The sequence below is a fragment of the Sorex fumeus genome, unplaced genomic scaffold, assembly GCF_029834395.1.
Source record: "Sorex fumeus unplaced genomic scaffold, SorFum_2.1 ptg000002l, whole genome shotgun sequence".
NCBI classification, from domain to species: domain Eukaryota; kingdom Metazoa; phylum Chordata; class Mammalia; order Eulipotyphla; family Soricidae; genus Sorex; species Sorex fumeus.
The window spans coordinates 57,004,728-57,022,246 of NW_026606059.1; the positions used below are offsets into that span (position 1 = coordinate 57,004,728).

At 39.9% G+C, this 17,519-nt stretch overlaps 1 protein-coding gene across 1 annotated transcript in view; it reads right to left on the reverse strand.

Moving 5' to 3' along the window:
* The window catches only part of FER1L6 (fer-1 like family member 6), a gene marked incomplete at its 5' end in the record, with an annotated part of 133,327 nt that overhangs the window by 28,792 nt on the left and 87,016 nt on the right, over positions 1-17,519 (reverse strand). The window contains 6 exons of the mRNA XM_056111368.1: positions 1,817-1,977; positions 4,686-4,856; positions 8,421-8,548; positions 14,157-14,282; positions 15,842-15,973; positions 16,882-16,997. Of these exons, the coding sequence (XP_055967343.1) occupies positions 1,817-1,977; positions 4,686-4,856; positions 8,421-8,548; positions 14,157-14,282; positions 15,842-15,973; positions 16,882-16,997 (834 nt within the window). The remainder of the gene's footprint in view (positions 1-1,816; positions 1,978-4,685; positions 4,857-8,420; positions 8,549-14,156; positions 14,283-15,841; positions 15,974-16,881; positions 16,998-17,519) is intronic.

Here is a 17,519-nt window from a genome sequence, read left to right on the forward strand (position 1 = left end):
GTCCTGGAACATGGGCTCCTTTCACCCCAAAAGTGAATCCTTTAGAGACCATGAGTTATGAGTTAAAGGGTTGGCCTAGAGGTACTAGGGAAGGTGTCTCCTGGAGACATAAACCCATTTTTAAATTCTATAATGTAAGACAATCAGGTGACCCTAAGCAAGGTGTGGAAATGGGCCTAGAGGTTGTTTTGCGTCATTAAAGTAAACTTAACTTTTTACTCCTAAATTTATGGAGAACTTTCTGGCAAGTGCCATGAAGCTCCTCTGGAGAATCTACATTCTGGTGTCAGTGTAGGAGAGTTACTGCATATATAGGGAACTTTTGGCATGTGCCCACTCATTGATTTTCCCTTAGAGTCATTTTAAGGTTGTTTAGCATCTAAAAAGTAAAACAATTTTTCTTTTATAATCTGCATCATAGTAATATCAGAAATAAGGAAAATTATGTATTAGGAAACTCACGGTAGCATTCACTCTCTCTCTAAAGAATGGAGAATGAGCCCTCTGGCTACTCAATAAGCAGCTTAAACCATGATCCAAGAGATTCAGAAACGAATCTCTGAACCCAGTGGCTTTTAGCAGAAATCCCTCCAGATTTAATTATTAAGATTTCAGAATTTCAAAATCGCACAGCCACAATTATCAGCAATAGAAAACAAATTGTCTAATGTTGCCTTTTTGGCAGATGTGAGTGTTGGGGCAAAATCCCTAATAATAATGGTGGATCTGGTGTCGAAATATTGAATGTAATCAAAATAGAGAGTAATGTGGAGACCATCTGCCACACAAGTAGGCGAGGGGGTGGGATGGGGAGTATACTGGGGGTTTTGGTGGTGGGAAATGTACCCTGGTGAAGGGATGGGTGTTTCATCATTGTATGACCGAGACTTAAACCCAAAAGCTTTGTAACTGCTCTCACGGTGAATCAGTGAATTTTGTCACTGTCTTCCCGTTGTTCATCGATTTTCTCAAGCGGGACCAGTAACATCTCCATCGTGAGACTTTGTTGTTACTGTGTTTGACATATCGAATACGTCACAGGTAGCTTGCCAGGCTTTGCTGTGCAGGCGAGATACTCTCGGTAGCTTGCTAGGCTCTCCAAGAGGGGCGGAGATGTTGGCTGCGTGCAAGGCAAATGCTCTACCCACTGTGCTATTGCTCCAGCCCTTCAATAAATAAATTTATTTTTTTTTTAAAAAAAGGACTGGAATAAAATACAGACAAAGAACTCTGTCCTGAAATGGAATACTATCAGTGTCTTAAAGGACAGCAGAATCACCATAATGAGCTGAAAATAGAAAAAGACAGTTTACAAAACTTTATATGTATATATATATATACTTTATATGTATATATGTACTTATACTGTATATAAATTATATATATACTATAATTACAATTCTCTTCGAATGGTACACATTATATACAAACCTCTATAAGGAAATAAATCAGCGTGATCATATTTATCTCCAACTTAGGGGTTTACAAGTGGTTTTCATTATCCCTCTTAATTTTTCATATTCTCTGCCTGAGCATGCATTACTTTTTTGGTTGGAAGAGTTTTAGGTCACAATCTGTGATGCTCAGGGTCAACTCCTGGCTTACTCCAGCAGTGCTTGGGAGACCATATGCAGTGCTGGGGAGGAACCAGGATTGACTGTGTATAAATAAGGCAAGCACCTTCACCCCTGCCCTAGCTCTCCCACTCCACAGGTATTACTTTTATGAACAGTGATCGATGTCCCAGTCACAAAGGCCCAAGAAGCAAGACTGTCAAGAGAAGGGCTGTGTCAGCAGGACACATGTGAGCAGTTACCAGTGTCCTCTTCGGTGAAGGTCGTTTTTCCAGAGAAGACCTGGCATCCTATCTGTATTTTTCCAGGGCTAAAATGTGGTCCATCCAGCTTGTTGTCTTTGCAGAGCTTGGTGAGAATTTCAGTGGGTTTGGACGTATCTCTCCAGGCATTGTATCCTTCTCTGGAAGTAAAGGAAGGGCAGCTAGAACCCCTGTGCCCTGCACTCAGAATTCTGCCCGAATTTGATCTTTTTGGTTTCCTGAAGATCCCACTGTATGTTCTGCTCTCCTGAGGCCACAGTCTGTTTTGTTTTCCTTCTCTCTATTCTGCTCAGTACCTCAGCACGGGCATAGCTGTGAGGAAATACAGGACTTCTAAAGAGCATGGCATACAAATAGTAGGCAGATAGTTTTACTTTTCTTTAAAGGAATATACATCACTTTTCAAAATTGAAGGTCAGTGGATTATTTAAAAATTGACCAAGGACAGTGCACTAAGCATATTCTCAATGCTATGCAACTAAGACCTCTATCTAGTTCCAAAGTATTTACATCACAAAAAAGGGAAACCTGGAACTCATTAACGTAGTTAGTCCCCTACTTCTAGCTCCTGGCAACTATAAATATTTTTCCATTCTCTGTGGATTATTTTGCAGGAAGTTTCTGTTTTGCCTTTGTTCTACACCAAGCAGAATAACTGAGGGAAATCAAAGCTCTTTATTCGATTTTTGTTTGTTTTTGTCTTCTGGTAACATACAGTGGTGCTCAGGACTGGCTTGATACTCAGGAATTACTCTGGGCAACATGTGGGGGACCATATGTGATGCCGGGGATGGAACCTGGGTCAGCCATGTGCAAGGAAAATGTCCTCCCTGCTGTACTACTGCTCTAGCCCAAGTTACTTATTCTGAAAGAAAAAGTCAAGCTTATCCTTTCATTCCTCTGGCTCTTTCTTCCCACCCCCTACACTCCACATGCCAAACCATATTGTGGACTCAAGACACAGCAGAAAGTTTTGAAGTATGGTGTCTTTAATTGGTGATACTCTTGGTAGTGAGTATCACTACTTCTATATATTTCCAACTTCTCTTAAAATCTAGCTGTTTGCTTCAAAATTTTAACTTGCAGTGAAACCCTTCCTGAGTGTCATGACTAAGATAAATTCAGATGTCACTGCTCATTAGGACAGAAGCGTTATTGGCATTTAACTTTCTCAAGCTTTAAAAAAAATCAAAACATGATTATAAAACAGTTTTTCTATGCTGGGCTGGAGCCTGGAAAGTTCCCCCAAGCTATGTCCTTAAGTCAGACATACAACTTCTGAGAAATAGGGGCACTTATCTTATTTTTAAAAGATGTCAGTAAACATCTCTTAATACTTTCCTGATTAAACTGTCCTACTTTCCACCATCAGGAAGTTCTTATGAATAGAAAAGACACAAGTTCATTTTTGTTTTGGGGGCATACCCCTGGTGGTGCTCAGGGTTAACTCCTAGTTCTGTGTTCAGGGATTATGCTTAGCTGGAGAGCTCTATGTTTGTTCAGGACTTCCTTTTCTGGTTTCAGAGTAAGAACACTAATTGGGCTCTTAATGGTATCTTCGCCCAAGCAGGAGAATGAAGTAAATGCCTTTGGAGGTCCATTCATTCACTGGAGTCCCAGATAAAACCTGGCTTTCTAGACTCAGGGAGTAGCCAACAAGCAATAGACTTGTTTCAAAATCATGCCAAGGAAAGAGGCGCTCAGATTCTGTTAATGGAGAGTTAGTTGGGCACAAATATTAAAGTCCATAAGATATGCATTTCTTATACTAGACAATCCACATTTATGGATGAAAACCAAGTGAATTATCAAGGAGATAAGCAATGGCTTTTATATGCAAATGCTCATAGAGCAACGCTTATAATAGACAAAGAAGGAAATATAGATAAATATTATATATTTCTAGAGGAAATATAATAGATAATGAAGGAAATAGAAATGCCCTATAGGCAAATTGGTTAAGTCATTTTTTATAGTAAAGTCATATGCTACTGTGGGTTCTGAAAATACTGATTTTTAAGACTAATGACATTATAGAACACTCTAAGGGTAAGGACAATAAACATGATACAAATTGTAGGGATATTGTAAGACCAATTTAAATGAGAAATAGCATAGAAAACTAAAACGAAAATAAAATACTTAAGCATTTTTTGTATGTTACCTCTGATTATAATAATTTGAACGTTACTTTGTATTTTCTCTATTTCCTAATTTTTCTGTAGTGAGTATACATTATTTTATATTTAGGCAAATTTTCCAAAATTATACCACAGAAATCTGATTGTCTTATATTTCTAGCTGAGTATATAAAACTTGAAATTTGTAATATTTTAATGTTTTTCTTAAGATAGTCAATACAAGGTAATTTTATTGGTGGTATATAAATTTACACTTGGCAGAATTCATAGTATGTGTAAGAATTAACAGTAAGTACAATTTCCCCTCATTTGTGAGATGGGGCTATCATATCCTCAATGATTTTTGAGAGTTTGAAGAGAGATTCCACACATTCAGGAATATTTGTTATGCTTAACTGGGATATTGTCATTTGTATTAGATTAATCATTTTTCTTCTAATATTATTCTCCACTGGGGAACTCTGTCCACTAGATACAGGTGACAAAGTGAACATATACAATTCACATTTACATAGACACAACTCACATAGACTTTGAAGGATCTGCTCAGATTCTTCCTAACTCCAGTTACCCTCAAGTCCCCAAGCCAGCTCTAATGACACGGAGTTCCCTTGACACACTGAAGGTTTGGTTGTCCTTTTCAGAGCAGAGACAAACTGAAGCCAAAAGCTTAGAACCCCCACGGTGCCTCCAACAGAAGAACTTACATCTCGTACTGGCTCTGCAAGCCACAGATGGCTCGGTGTTTGCTATAGAAGCGATTTTCCAGGTCAATCTTGGTCTCCCCAATGAGGTCATCTGTGCCGATCAGGTCATGATCATAGATTAAGATAGAGAGTAGGGACTCCTTTGGGAATGTGGCCTGAATCTCAAATGACCTGCAGTCCAAGTAGAAGCATTGGGAGTCAGTACCATTCAGCAAAGTGGGAAAATTGTTCCCTACTTTGCTTTAGCTAAAATAGGACTCATATGAATCAAACATTAAAATAACTGATTTATACTTCATAGACATTTATATGGTTTTATTTCACATTAAGTAACAATTTCCAATCCCCTTGTCAATTTTTCATAGCCAATAACCTCTGTCATGGCATGTGTTTTACAGTTTTTAGAGCCACAAGAGAGAGAGAGGAATAACTTTGTGTTTTGTTCTTCATCAGGAGATGAATTTCCAATCTTAATTTCAAATCAATAACCTTCTGGTTGTAAAACTTTGGGTGAGTTATTTCATCCCTTCAACCTCCTTGGGAATAAATATCTTCTTTATAATCACTGTCACTGTCCCTGTCCCCCCATTGTTCATCGATTTCCTCGAGCGGGCCCAGTAATGTCTCCATTGTGACACTTGTTACTGTGTTTGGCATATCAAATACATCACAGGTAGCTTGCCAGGCTTTGCGGTGTAGGCGAGATACTCTCAGTAGCTTGCCGGTCTCTCTGAGAGGGACAGAGGAATTGAACCTGGGTTGGCCAGGTCAGCCGCGTACAAGGTAAACGCCCTACCGTTGTGCTATCATTTTATTAAGGACACAACAATTTCTCTCCAATTGTTCCTTCCTCTGGCTGCCCCAGAAGTGAAGGACCCAGAGAAGGTGGAGAGCAAGGCAGAAGGGGCGGCTCTGGCTGTTGTCCTCATGGTCAAATTCACTTAGCTCTGACTCCTCTTCTCCAAGTAACTGCAGTCACAGCACAACCCAAAGGCAATGAATGAACCCTCCCCAACAATAGAGCAGAGATGCTAGTGACTCTCACTGATGGAGGCAGCTGCAGACCAGGAATGTGGCCATGTGGGAAATAACACATGTTTTCTCTAGAGGCACAGTATTGCTTCATGGGGCTCCAAGATGTGGATTGCAAAATGTAATTGATATTCTGGAGGAAGCCTCCAGCCTCCTGAACTTGCTCACCACTGTGACTGTTGCCACCAAAGAAGGATTTAGGTTATGCTTAACCACATCTGCTCCATGACAGAGAAGCCAACTGCTCTGGTCCATCTCCCTGAGCTGAGCATTTACAGGTTACCCAGATTCCTTTGAATTTTCCTTAAGTTGCGATTGAAAGACTGATCCCAAAAAGTCCACCTAGATGGACTTCTGGCCATTTTGGGGAAAATGAGACATATACCAACTGTGTATCAAAGGAGTCTTCTCTAGATAGAGAAGTGATTTGAGAAAAAAAAAACAAGGTACATTATATTGGGACAAGCAATCTAATTGAAAATTCAGTACCTCTAAGCTTCAGAGCAAAGAAATTCATGCTTTCTTTTTCACTCATTCTTTTGCTCATTCATCTTTTCATTGGCACTTGTTACACATCCATTATGTGCCAGGTGCTATGTTTATCAAGCATCTGCACGGTGTCAGGATTTTTGTTAAGTATTGGAAATACTGCCTTGAGCAGTCTAGACCAAAAACCTGATCAAAGAGAATTTACATTCTAGTGTGGAGCTGAGAGATAACCAAAAAACACATAAACATATCAATTCATGTCAGTAGTTACAAAGGATTTAAAGTAGGCAAGGAAATTGGGCTACAGGTGGGTAAAGCCCAGGTGTCCTCATACCCAAGGTGACAGAGAATCGAGTTCAGGCCCAAGTACCCTGTGTGCTGTGGGCTGGGATACTGTAAGACTGAACCACAAAGATTTTATTCCTGAATAGCAATGAAATATACACCCAGTAAGACATCTTATACATGGAAGATTTCTGAAAGAGGCTCTGCAATGCCAGAGGCAGGAGGAAATATCCCATCTTTTTTTTGTATTTTTGTTATTGCCATAAGATGGGGGGTAATGAGACCAGTCTAATTCATGGCAGGGTGGCAAGAGTAGCCAATAAAAAGTGACCACAAAGCTCTAGGTAAAGTGTGGTACTTGTTATGTAAACACAGGGTAATGATTGAGGTCACTGGGGAACAGAAAAGCAACGGTAAATTTCCCAGCACTATCGTTCTAATCATTTCCATTAATCTGAACAGGCAAGATCATTTATTGCTTCATTTCTCCGGGAGCAATAAAATGGAAGAGGCTGCTGTTGATCAAATGTCAGAGGGTCCACAGTGATCATAAATGTGTAAATTTAAACAAGGCTGATGGAGATTTCATCCCATGCTACTAGCCATTCAGGAAAAAGAAGAAATTATACATGTTTGATGTTTCCATTGTTAAAGCAATTATCAAGATGGAGAGGAAGGATGCTAATGTTTTGAGTATCTACTGTGTGTGATTATAGACAATGTTCTAGGAGTTTTATGTATTAAATATACTGAAAGCTTCTGATAGTCAAGTGTCACTATTGTTGCTTTATAGAACTAGAAAATGTAGGATCAGAGAGATTAAGTCCTGTGCAGAAAGTTACACAGCTTTATGTGGCAGAGTGAAACCCAGATCTACTTGACCCCAAAGTTGATGGATTTCAGTGCACAGACTCAAATAGGGAAAATGGGACCTGGCGGGAATTATATAATAGGTAAAGCACTTGCCTTGTGTGCAGCAGACCCTGGTTCAATCCCCAGCATCCCATATGGTCCCCTGAGTCACATCCCAGGAGTGACCCCTGAGCATAAAGACAGAAGTAAGACCTGAACACTGCCAGGTGTGGCTCCAAAACCAACCCCCCAAAAAATAAAATGGGAAGACAAAGGTTAGAAGACCAAGTAGGAGACAGGAGTTAGGATAAGTGTAAGTCAGAAAACAATGTCAACTTCACCCAAACACACACAAATGCAATGGGTTTATTAAGTACTTGTCAGAAAAACAAAAGCGTGGCTGGGGGATGCAATTCAACTCTTTGACTTCAGGAAGTCAACTCAAATGAGCTGCAAAAATGATGTGATGGAAATATGCCTTTGTGGGGAAAAAGACCAACTGTTTGACCCCTTCTTCTTCACTTAATGAGCCATTTTTTTATTAAAAGGAAGTCTCTTTGTCCAAAGTTAGGAGACTGAATGCAAGACATTCAAGAAATCTTTTAAATTTGGGGAGGGCAGTTTGGGGGGTGATGCTCAGGGCTTATTCCTGACTCTGAACTCAAGAATCACTCCTGGAGGTGCTCAGGAGACCATATACGATGCCAGGATCAAACTCAGTTAGGCCATTTGCAAGGTAAATGCCTTACCCACTCTACTACCATTCCAGCCTCAAGGAGTCTTTTAAATTTAAGACCTTGGAACTAGTATTGGTAAAACAGTGGTAAAGATAGCCACATACCCATTAAATTTCTTTAGACACCAAGGCAAAAAGTAAGTTTTTCTGAGATTTGATTGGCTGTTATTATGAGCAAAAGTCAGTATTCAACCCCATCACCATTTACTCAGACACAACACAACACGCACACACACAAATTCTCCCCCCCCCACCCCACACACACACATAGTCCTCACAGAAACACATCAGGAACAAATGCAGAAGAATAAAATATGTCAAGTTTAAGATGGCCAGCTGACCTTCCAAATACTGGGTTCAGTTGTTTGGGAATGTATTTGTCCCGGTCTTTGATTTCTGTTTTGCCAAGTCTGACCACAATGTAAGGATCTGCTTTGCCATCTGGATCAGCTGGGCTGAGATTGAATGCCTGCAAAAGACAAAGAAAATCCCTTTGGACCAGCAGTTCTCAACAATGTCTGACGATTCTAGTGGTGCATCCTAGGCTAAGAAATACTGTTATTGCCTCTCCAGTTTGCTCTTAAAAATGGCCAGGGACTGAAGAGATAGTATAGTGTGTAAGTGCTTGCCTTGCACATAGCTGACACAAGTCTGGTGCCTGGTATTCCATATGGTACTACAATACCCTCCAGGACTGATTCCTGAGTATAGAGCCATGGGTAAACCCTGAGTACCACTGGGTATTATCCCGCTTTCCCCCAAAGAGAAGAAAGTAAAAAGAAAACGGTCATCCCAAGTCCAACTTTTTCTGGAGCTCCTCTTTGGTGAAAACCAGTGCCAGATACAGGTAAAAAAGGAGCATATTGGACAGAGAATGGAAGGCATTAACTTCAATTCTTTTTCTTGTTTGTTGTGTGATCCTTTGTCTCCAGGTTCTGGCTATAAAATCATGGGGTAGGCCTGAAGATACCTCCTAAAATGAAAGGGCTCAGAAGTCATGACCTGAGAGTCTTGTTTTTAGCATTGCCCAGTTGATTAGTGATCTGTTGTCAGATTCCAGATTCTGTACACACAGGATTTTAATTTTATTTTTTAGATTATTATTATTTGCTTTTTGGGTCACACCCAGTGATACTCAGGGGTTACTCCTGGCTCTGCACTCAGGAATTACTCTTGGTCGTGTTTGGGAGACCCTATGGGATGCCAGGGATTAAACCCAGGTCAGCCGCATGCAAGGCAAATGCCCTACCCATTGTACTGTCGCTCTGGCCCCACACAGGATCTTATACCACCGCAAGTGAACACCCTCCAGGAGAAAGCAAGGTAGGGCCAGTGGAATAATAATACTGAAATGATGGAAAAACAAGCGAGAAATAACCCTGGCTTTTGAACTTTATCCTTTAGAGAGTTAGTCTAGTCCTATCTCTAATCATCCAGTTAGAGCCTGGATAGAAAGGAATTTTGATGGCAATACTACCGAAAGCACTGTACAAATTCAATGCAATCCCTATAAGGATACCCATGACGTTCTTCAAAGAAATGGAGAAAACACTCCTGAAATTTATATGGAACAATAAACCCCCACGAATAGCTAAAGCAATTCTGGGGAAAAAGAAAATGGGAGGAATCAACCTCCCGAACTTCAAACTTTACTACAAAGCGGTAATAATCAAAACAGCATGGTACTGGAACAAAGGCAGAACTGCAGACCAATGGAACAGAGTTGAATACACTGACATCACCCCCCAATCATATGATCATCTAATCTTTGATAAAGGTGCAAGAAATGTGAAGTGGAGTAAGGAAAGCCTCTTTAACAAATTGTGCTGGCATCACTGGACGGCTACATGCAAAAAAATGGGCTCAGAACTCTGCCTAACACCATGTACAAAGGTAAGATCAAAATGGATTAAAGACCTCAACATCAGACCAGAAACCATAAGATACATTGAAGACAAAGTTGGCAAAACCCTCCATGACATTGAGGCTAATGGTATGTTCAAAGATGACACGCCACTGGCTGAGCAAGTGAAAACAGAGATAGATAAATGGGACTATCTTAAACTAAGAAGCTTCTGTACCTCCAAAGAAACAGTGACCAAAATACAAAGACAGCCTACAGAATGGGAAAGAATATTCGCCGAATACACATCTGACAAGGGATTGATATCAAGGATATACAAAATACTGGTTGAACTCCACAAGAAGAAAACATCCAACCCCATCCAAAAAATGGGGCAATGAAATGAACAGAAACTTTCTCAAAGAAGAAATCCGAATGGCAAAAAAGCACATGAGAAAATGCTCTACATCATTAATCATCAGGGAGATGCAGATCAAAACCACAATGAGATACCATCTCACACCTCAGAGACTGGCCCACATTCAAAAGAACAAAAGCAACCGATGCTGGCGCGGATGTGGCGAGAAAGGGACACTCCTTCACTGTTGGTGGGAATGTCCACTGGTTCAGCCCTTCTGGAAAACAGTATGGACGTTCCTCAAAAAATTAGAAATTGAGCTCCCATTTGACCCAGCGATACCACTCCTGGGAATATATCCCAGAGAGGCAAAAACGTGTAGCCGAAGTGACATCTGCACTTGTTTGTTCATTGCAGCACTCTTTACAGTAGCCAGAAACTGGAAGAGACCTGAGTGCCCAAGAACAGATGACTGGTTAAAGAAACTTTGGTACATCTACACAATGGAGTACTATGTGGCTCTTAGAAAAGATGAAGTCATGAACTTTACATACAAGTGGTACAATATGGAAAGTATCATGCTAAGCGAAATGAGTCAGAAAGAGAGGGATAGACATAGAAAGATAGCATTCATCTGGGGGATATAAAATAATAAAATATGAGATTAATACCCAAGAATAGCTGAGAGCAACACCAGGAGAATTACTCCATAACTTAGAGGCCAGCTGGGTATTCTAGGGGAAAGGACAATTCAGATAGAAAGGGGAACACCAAGTGGAGGGTGTTTGGAGGATCCTCCCAGGAGGGGAGATGCAGGTTGAAAGTAGACTGGACTGAACATGCTCGCCACTCAATGCCTCTTTGGCTGATCACAGCGCCCAGGAGGAGAGAGAGAACAGGGGGGAATGCCCTGCCACAGTGGCAGGGGGGGATGGGGGGATGGGAGGATGGGGGGGGAGGGATATTATCCTGGTGGTGGAAAATGGGCACTGGTGGAGGGATGGGTATTTGATCGTGGTATGACCGAGATCCAAGCACAAAAATTTGTAAATCTACAACTGTACCTCATGTCGTTTCACTAATAAAAAAGAAAAAAAAAAAGAAAGGAATTTTGAGGATGCTAGCTAGACTATTGTTTAATAGCTCAAAATTATAATCTGTACGAGAACAATTTATGGAGAAACAGAATTCAAACCCCCCCCCCATTTACTCTCATTATATCACCCAACTTTAACTCTTTACATAGAAGTTATCTTGAACATTCATTTATCTGTTCTTTAACTTTTATTTCATCTTAAATCCCATACTATTTCATGGAGATTAGTATATAATCCCCATGGTTAGTATTAGCAAGATCAGTTTTAATTTGATTAGAATTAATGTGGAGATTAGGATGTCATCTTCATGAGAACAAAATTTATTTCTTTTGTTTATTACCTTATCTCTAGGTCCTTTGACAGTCTCTTTTTAATATATGTTGAATGAAAGAGTAGATAGGTATTATATTTATTCAGGAAAAGACTAGGTGACTAGTAAAAAAGGATGAGGAAACCCCATCACACCTATTTGTAGAAACATTCATGATAAGTAAAAAAATAGAAGATAAACATGTAATGCATGAAGCAGGATTCCATTAACTGAGTACCTGGCCATGGCTGTAGACATGTTTACATAGATATGATGTGTTTGCAAATGCACACATAAAGTAAGCTATTTCTATGGATGGAATTTAGATTGAGCAATTGAGATTTTTCTGTACTCAGCTATGCTTTTTAAACTTTTATACTTTAACAAATTAAATGAGTCTTAAATTAACTCATTACTTAGCTAATTAATTAGATATTAGTCTGAGAGGACAACCATGCATCATCCTTGAAATGTCATCCTTGAAAAGCACTGACTGTCCCTGTATGCAGTGAAATTACCCTACTCCCTGCAGCCCAGGGCCACCATCCTCTCTATTCCTTTGTTCAAGTCCTGCCTGTCTTCAAGTTTCAGCCCAAGCTCCTCATTCTCTAGGCTTCCACTGAGTATTTCTCTCTCTCTCTCACTCTCTCTCTCTCTTTCTCTTCCTCTCTCATTTTTGGGCCACAGTTCTCAGAGGTTATTCCTGGCTCTGTGCTTAGTAATCATTCCTGGCAGGCTTAGGGAACTATATAAGATGCCAGGGATCGAAACCCAGGTTGGCTATATGAAAGGCAAACACCTTACTTGCTATATGATCTCTTCAACCCCTGGCATTTCTGAATAAATAAGTGAATAATTAAATAATACTCTTTCTCTGTAGCCTAAATTTTTTCTCATGCTATTCCCCACATTCTGCATTCTACTTTTCATAGAATATGATCCCATAGAATCCAGTCCTCAGAGTTTTCTGTAGCAAGGCGGAGGGAGGGGGAAAATGAGGAGAAATATGTTAAGAAAATTCAGTTAGATTCAACAATTAAACAAGTTTCCTTGATTTGGGCATTCTCAGATCCTTGGATTAGCTTTCAAGGAAAGTTTCAGGGATTAAAGGAGTGAAATAAATTATTGTCCCCACCATTTATCAATTTCTTTCGGATGTAGGTCTGTATTCAAAGAAATGCAAATTAAATTTCCAATATACATGAATTCTCCAAATTACCCTAACTCATATGAATTTCAAAACATGAGAACAAAATTTTGAGAAGGTTAGTCTCAGCTATCCTCTAGGCATTCAATAAAAGTGATTTCTCTTAGCTTCTTTATAGGGTTCTCATCTTTCCTACTATACTGAATCACTTGAGGGCAGAGCTTTATATTTTCATTACAACATTTCCTAATAATGATTCGCTAATGGTCCTGCTGTTGCTGTAGGGAATGGAAAAAAGAAAACATCTCCCTTCGCATTTTAAAATACTCAATTTATCTTTCGTTAAGGCGTCCTTATATTTCAAAGAATAATGTCAATTTCATCAAAAAAGTCAATGCACAGTAAGACTGCAGGAATCTAATATGATCATGAAAATCAGTTCCAGGATCAGGAGGGAGAAACACTATTATGAACCATCAAAGTTCAGCCAAGCCAATTTCTTTGTTTAGCATCCTATTTGGCCTTGAATTTCCCAGCAATCAAGCCTGAAAAGTTCATACTATTAAAGTTTAGTACTCTTACTGGCAGAGAGTACGAAGCCTAGGGCAGGAATAATATTGTTCTTGGAAATACATTAGAAATAAAATTTCATGACAAGGCATGTGGTGGGAGAGTATTTCGTAGGCAGCTGCCCCGCTCCATTCTGTTTCTTCCCTCTAACAGCCTGTGAACTTCCTGTTTCTGTCCTGTTTGGTAGCCTGGCCAACTTGTGGGTAAATGCAGAGAGAAAAATAAAGCTCCCCATAGCAGCTCTCTCTCTGCCTGGGAAATATTTTCCTAGAGTGAAAGTCAGCAAATTTCTGTGTTACTGACCAATACTTAGGCCCTCTGTCATGAACTGAACTCTGTCATCTCAGAACTAAATATTGCATCTCTAACCTCAATGTCACCATATTTGGATGGCGTATCCTTAGAAGACCATGGAGACAAAATGAGGCCACAGAGTGTTATTCTAATGTAATAGGAGCAGAGTTCTCTTTAAAAAGGTGAAGAGCTACCAGATTTCTCTCTCCCCCATTTTTATTCTCCCTTATCCCATTTCTACAGAGGAGAGGACATCTGAAGGCCTAGCAGGAAGCAAGGCCTTCATGGTAAGAAGATAGGCCTTACTAGAAACCAACCCCACCCTCTCTGTGAATTTCCAGGCATCAGCACTAGATAAAGAGTCTGTGGTTTATGTCTCACAGGTTTGTGCCTGTGGTGTTCTTTTGTTGCAGCTGAAATGACTGAGACGCCCGGGGAGAGTAAACAAGATGACTCACGGCCACAATGTAGACTCTGATCAGAACTTTGACAGGGTGGTTGGGGGGAACCCCTTGCTGGATTCTCAGCTGCCCGCTATCCTCAGTACTGGAATCTTCGGGGCTTTTGTAGATGCAGAAGGAGCCCTGAAGAAACAATGTGTGGACCCATTGAAATAAAATAGTCATAGGTTCCCTTCCCCAACCCACCAAAAGAAAATAAAAAGAAAAAAAAATGTCAGAAGGATAATCTGGAAAAAGGAGCGGTGCATATTGGGTAGAAGAGAGGTTGGTGCTAATGCCCTCTAGGTGTTCTCAAGCAGTACTTCAAGGCTCAGCAGTGATCCACTGCCAGCACTTAACACCTTGATGTGAGGAGCAAGAGCAGGAACATCAGGGTGGGGAGGAAGGCTGATGTCTTCACAGTTGCGGCTCTCTCCCCTTGTCTCATTCTGTCTGGACTATAGTATTTCTATTTCCAGATGCTGCGACCAAGGCTCAAGGGAGTCAAGAACTATTCAAACAAGAACCAGGAGGACTGGTTGATGGTAGCAAGCTTGCCACTAAAGGGGGGTTGGGGGATTGCAGTTAGGACAGAGAAGGGAACATTATGACAATGAGAGTTGGACATGATCACTTTGGACAGAACAGAGTATTGAAAGGAGGTAAAGTGATATGCGTGATACTCTTTCAGTAACAGTATTGCAAATCACAGTGCCTAAAAGGAAAATGAGAGAGAGGATGAGAGAGAGAGGGATGGAAAGAGAGAGAGAGAGATGAAAAAGTGTCTGCCATAGAGGTAAGCTGTGGGTGGGAGCAGGAGCCAGGCAGGAGAGAAACTGGGGACATTGGTAGAGAGAAATGTGCACTGGTGTTTGAACATTGTATGACTGAAACTAAATTATGAACAACTTTGTATATCTCATAGTGGATTCAATAAATTTTTTTTAAATAACTGTTCAAGATCAAGGGGCTGGAGCAATAGCACAGCGGTAGGGCATTTGCCTTGCACGCAGCCAACATGGCCGACCCGAGTTCGATTCCTCCGCCCCTCTCTGAGAGCCTGGCAAGCTACCGAGAGTATCTCGCCCGCATGGCAGAGCCTGGCAAGCTACCTGTGACGTATTCGATATGCCAAACACAGTAAAAACAAAGTCTCCAATGGAGACGTTATGGGGCCCGCTCGAGCAAATTGATGAACAACGAGAGGACAGTGGACAGTGGACAGTTCAAGATCATGAGGTTAGTTAGTATTATAATTATGATTAGTTAGACTGACAAATTACAATGCCAGGCTATTTCCAGCACACCACACTGCGTGCAAAGGGTCCATTATACAGTGGGTTCATAGTCACTGTCCATTGGAACTTTGTGGTGCTGATATCACAAGTCTGCTAGGTAATGAGTTTTTGTAATTTGATTCAACCATCCAACTAGAGAGTTGCATATGAATTACACATTTTGTAGGTGATGAATAAAAAATAATTTTCAATGATACTTTCAAGAAACAATTCTGATTGATTGTATTTCAGAGTTCTAGCCTAGTTCACAGACCAGTAACCCAATATTTTCAAAAGACTGGGGTTCAATCTTATAGAATTCTTGAATAAAGAAGGATTTTCCTTAAATGCATTACACAACAGAATTGTCCTATATGTTATTTATGGACAAAAGAGATAAGTAAAAGGGCTAACATTGGAACCTGCCTTAAACTTCCCTATGACTCGATCTCCATCTAGGCCATGGTCTTCTTCTGTAGATTTGCCTCTTAAGAGCTCAAATGTTTTCACCCAGTCTTGAAAATTGTTGAAATGACTCTCAAGATCACCATCATATATCTAGGGAAAGGGGATAAGGGGGAAGAATGTGTTTAGAGAAAGGAAAACCTAGAATCAGTTTAATAAGAAAAGCGAAGGTTTTCTAAATCAGTCTTAATATATGCCCCTGGGAAAAATGATGCTATTTATTTCTCTTTAACAAAATAATATGATTGACTCCTCATTCCTAAAACTACTCCTCTGAAATGTATACAACTTTTTTTGATCATCTTTGAAATGTTAAGGATTAAAGCAGAATTAAAAATTAAAATTGTGAAAGTATTAATATAAAAATCATTTATTCTTGCTGTGGACTATTAATTTTGAGAAAATTTGAGTCAACAAATGCCAGCTAAGTATAAATATAAATATATTTAAGGAATGCAAAATCAAATTGAGTTTTAGGCTTGGTAACATAATTACATTACTTACTCAAATTTCTTATCAAAATTGCTTATCCAAATTGGTTATCTAGATACATAATTTTCATTCTCTGACTTTTCATATTCATAAATATGCCTCTAGTTAATAGCTTCTGGCTGAAGTGAAGGCTGATCTAATGGATCTCACTGTAGAGTTAAAACTCCTGCTATTATGATCGTGTTCACAGCCGCATGCTGATGCCAAGCCTCAAGAAGTGAACCAAGGGGAACTCGGATACTGTCAAATGTCATGCTGAATTGAGGCTAACCAGTGTAAATTATGCCCCTTCTTTCTCCATGTGAGAACATAGAATGTGAACATTTAACAAGCTCACTTTGTCTTGGCTAAAATACCTGTTAAAGTTTTATTCTCTGCACCAATGATTATAATGATGATAAAGTAAGTTCAAACAAAGCACTTCCTAGGTAGGGGTGATGGAAGCACAAACAGGATCCCTCTCGGAACTTCTCCCCATCTCTGTGGTCACGATAGTGGTATCTACACACCTTCAAGACTGCCAGATTGGGGATTTCATCTTCTTTTGGTTTCTTCTTGAGTAGTTTGTCTTTCTTCTTCTTTGGGCTGTTTTCTATGTTTACCACTACCTGGTCTGATTTTGCCTCTGTGGGTAGGTAGTGAAAATCATTAGATTTTGTATGGCTGTTGAGATGAGAAAAATAAAGTCAAGTTCCTTTTCGCTTTAGTTTTAGCATGTGTCATGCTCCTTCATTAAATAAAGACAAAGTTTTGTTGTAGGATTTTGTTGTAGGTAATATTCTGCCCAGTTCTGGTATAAGTAAGAATCCACTGAATTAAGCAGAGAGGGTAAGTAATTACACCTGTGAAGTAGCAAAAATCAGGATAGGGCAACTCCAAAGCCTTTAGTTACATTCTCTCTCCGATCTATTTATATTTAAAGACTTGAAATCCAACCACTTGAGGCTCAAATGTGTTAGAAGTCTTGCACAAAGTCATGCATCCAGTTAACAGTGATTTTTTAAGGACCAATTCTAGGAAAAACCTAACCTCTGTTGTTTTCCAGCTCTATAAATTCGGGAAAGTTAGTCTACCTCTGTGTACCTGTTTGATCTTGTGCAAAATTAAGCCACAATGGCTTATGTCATAGTGGTGATCTGAGACTGAA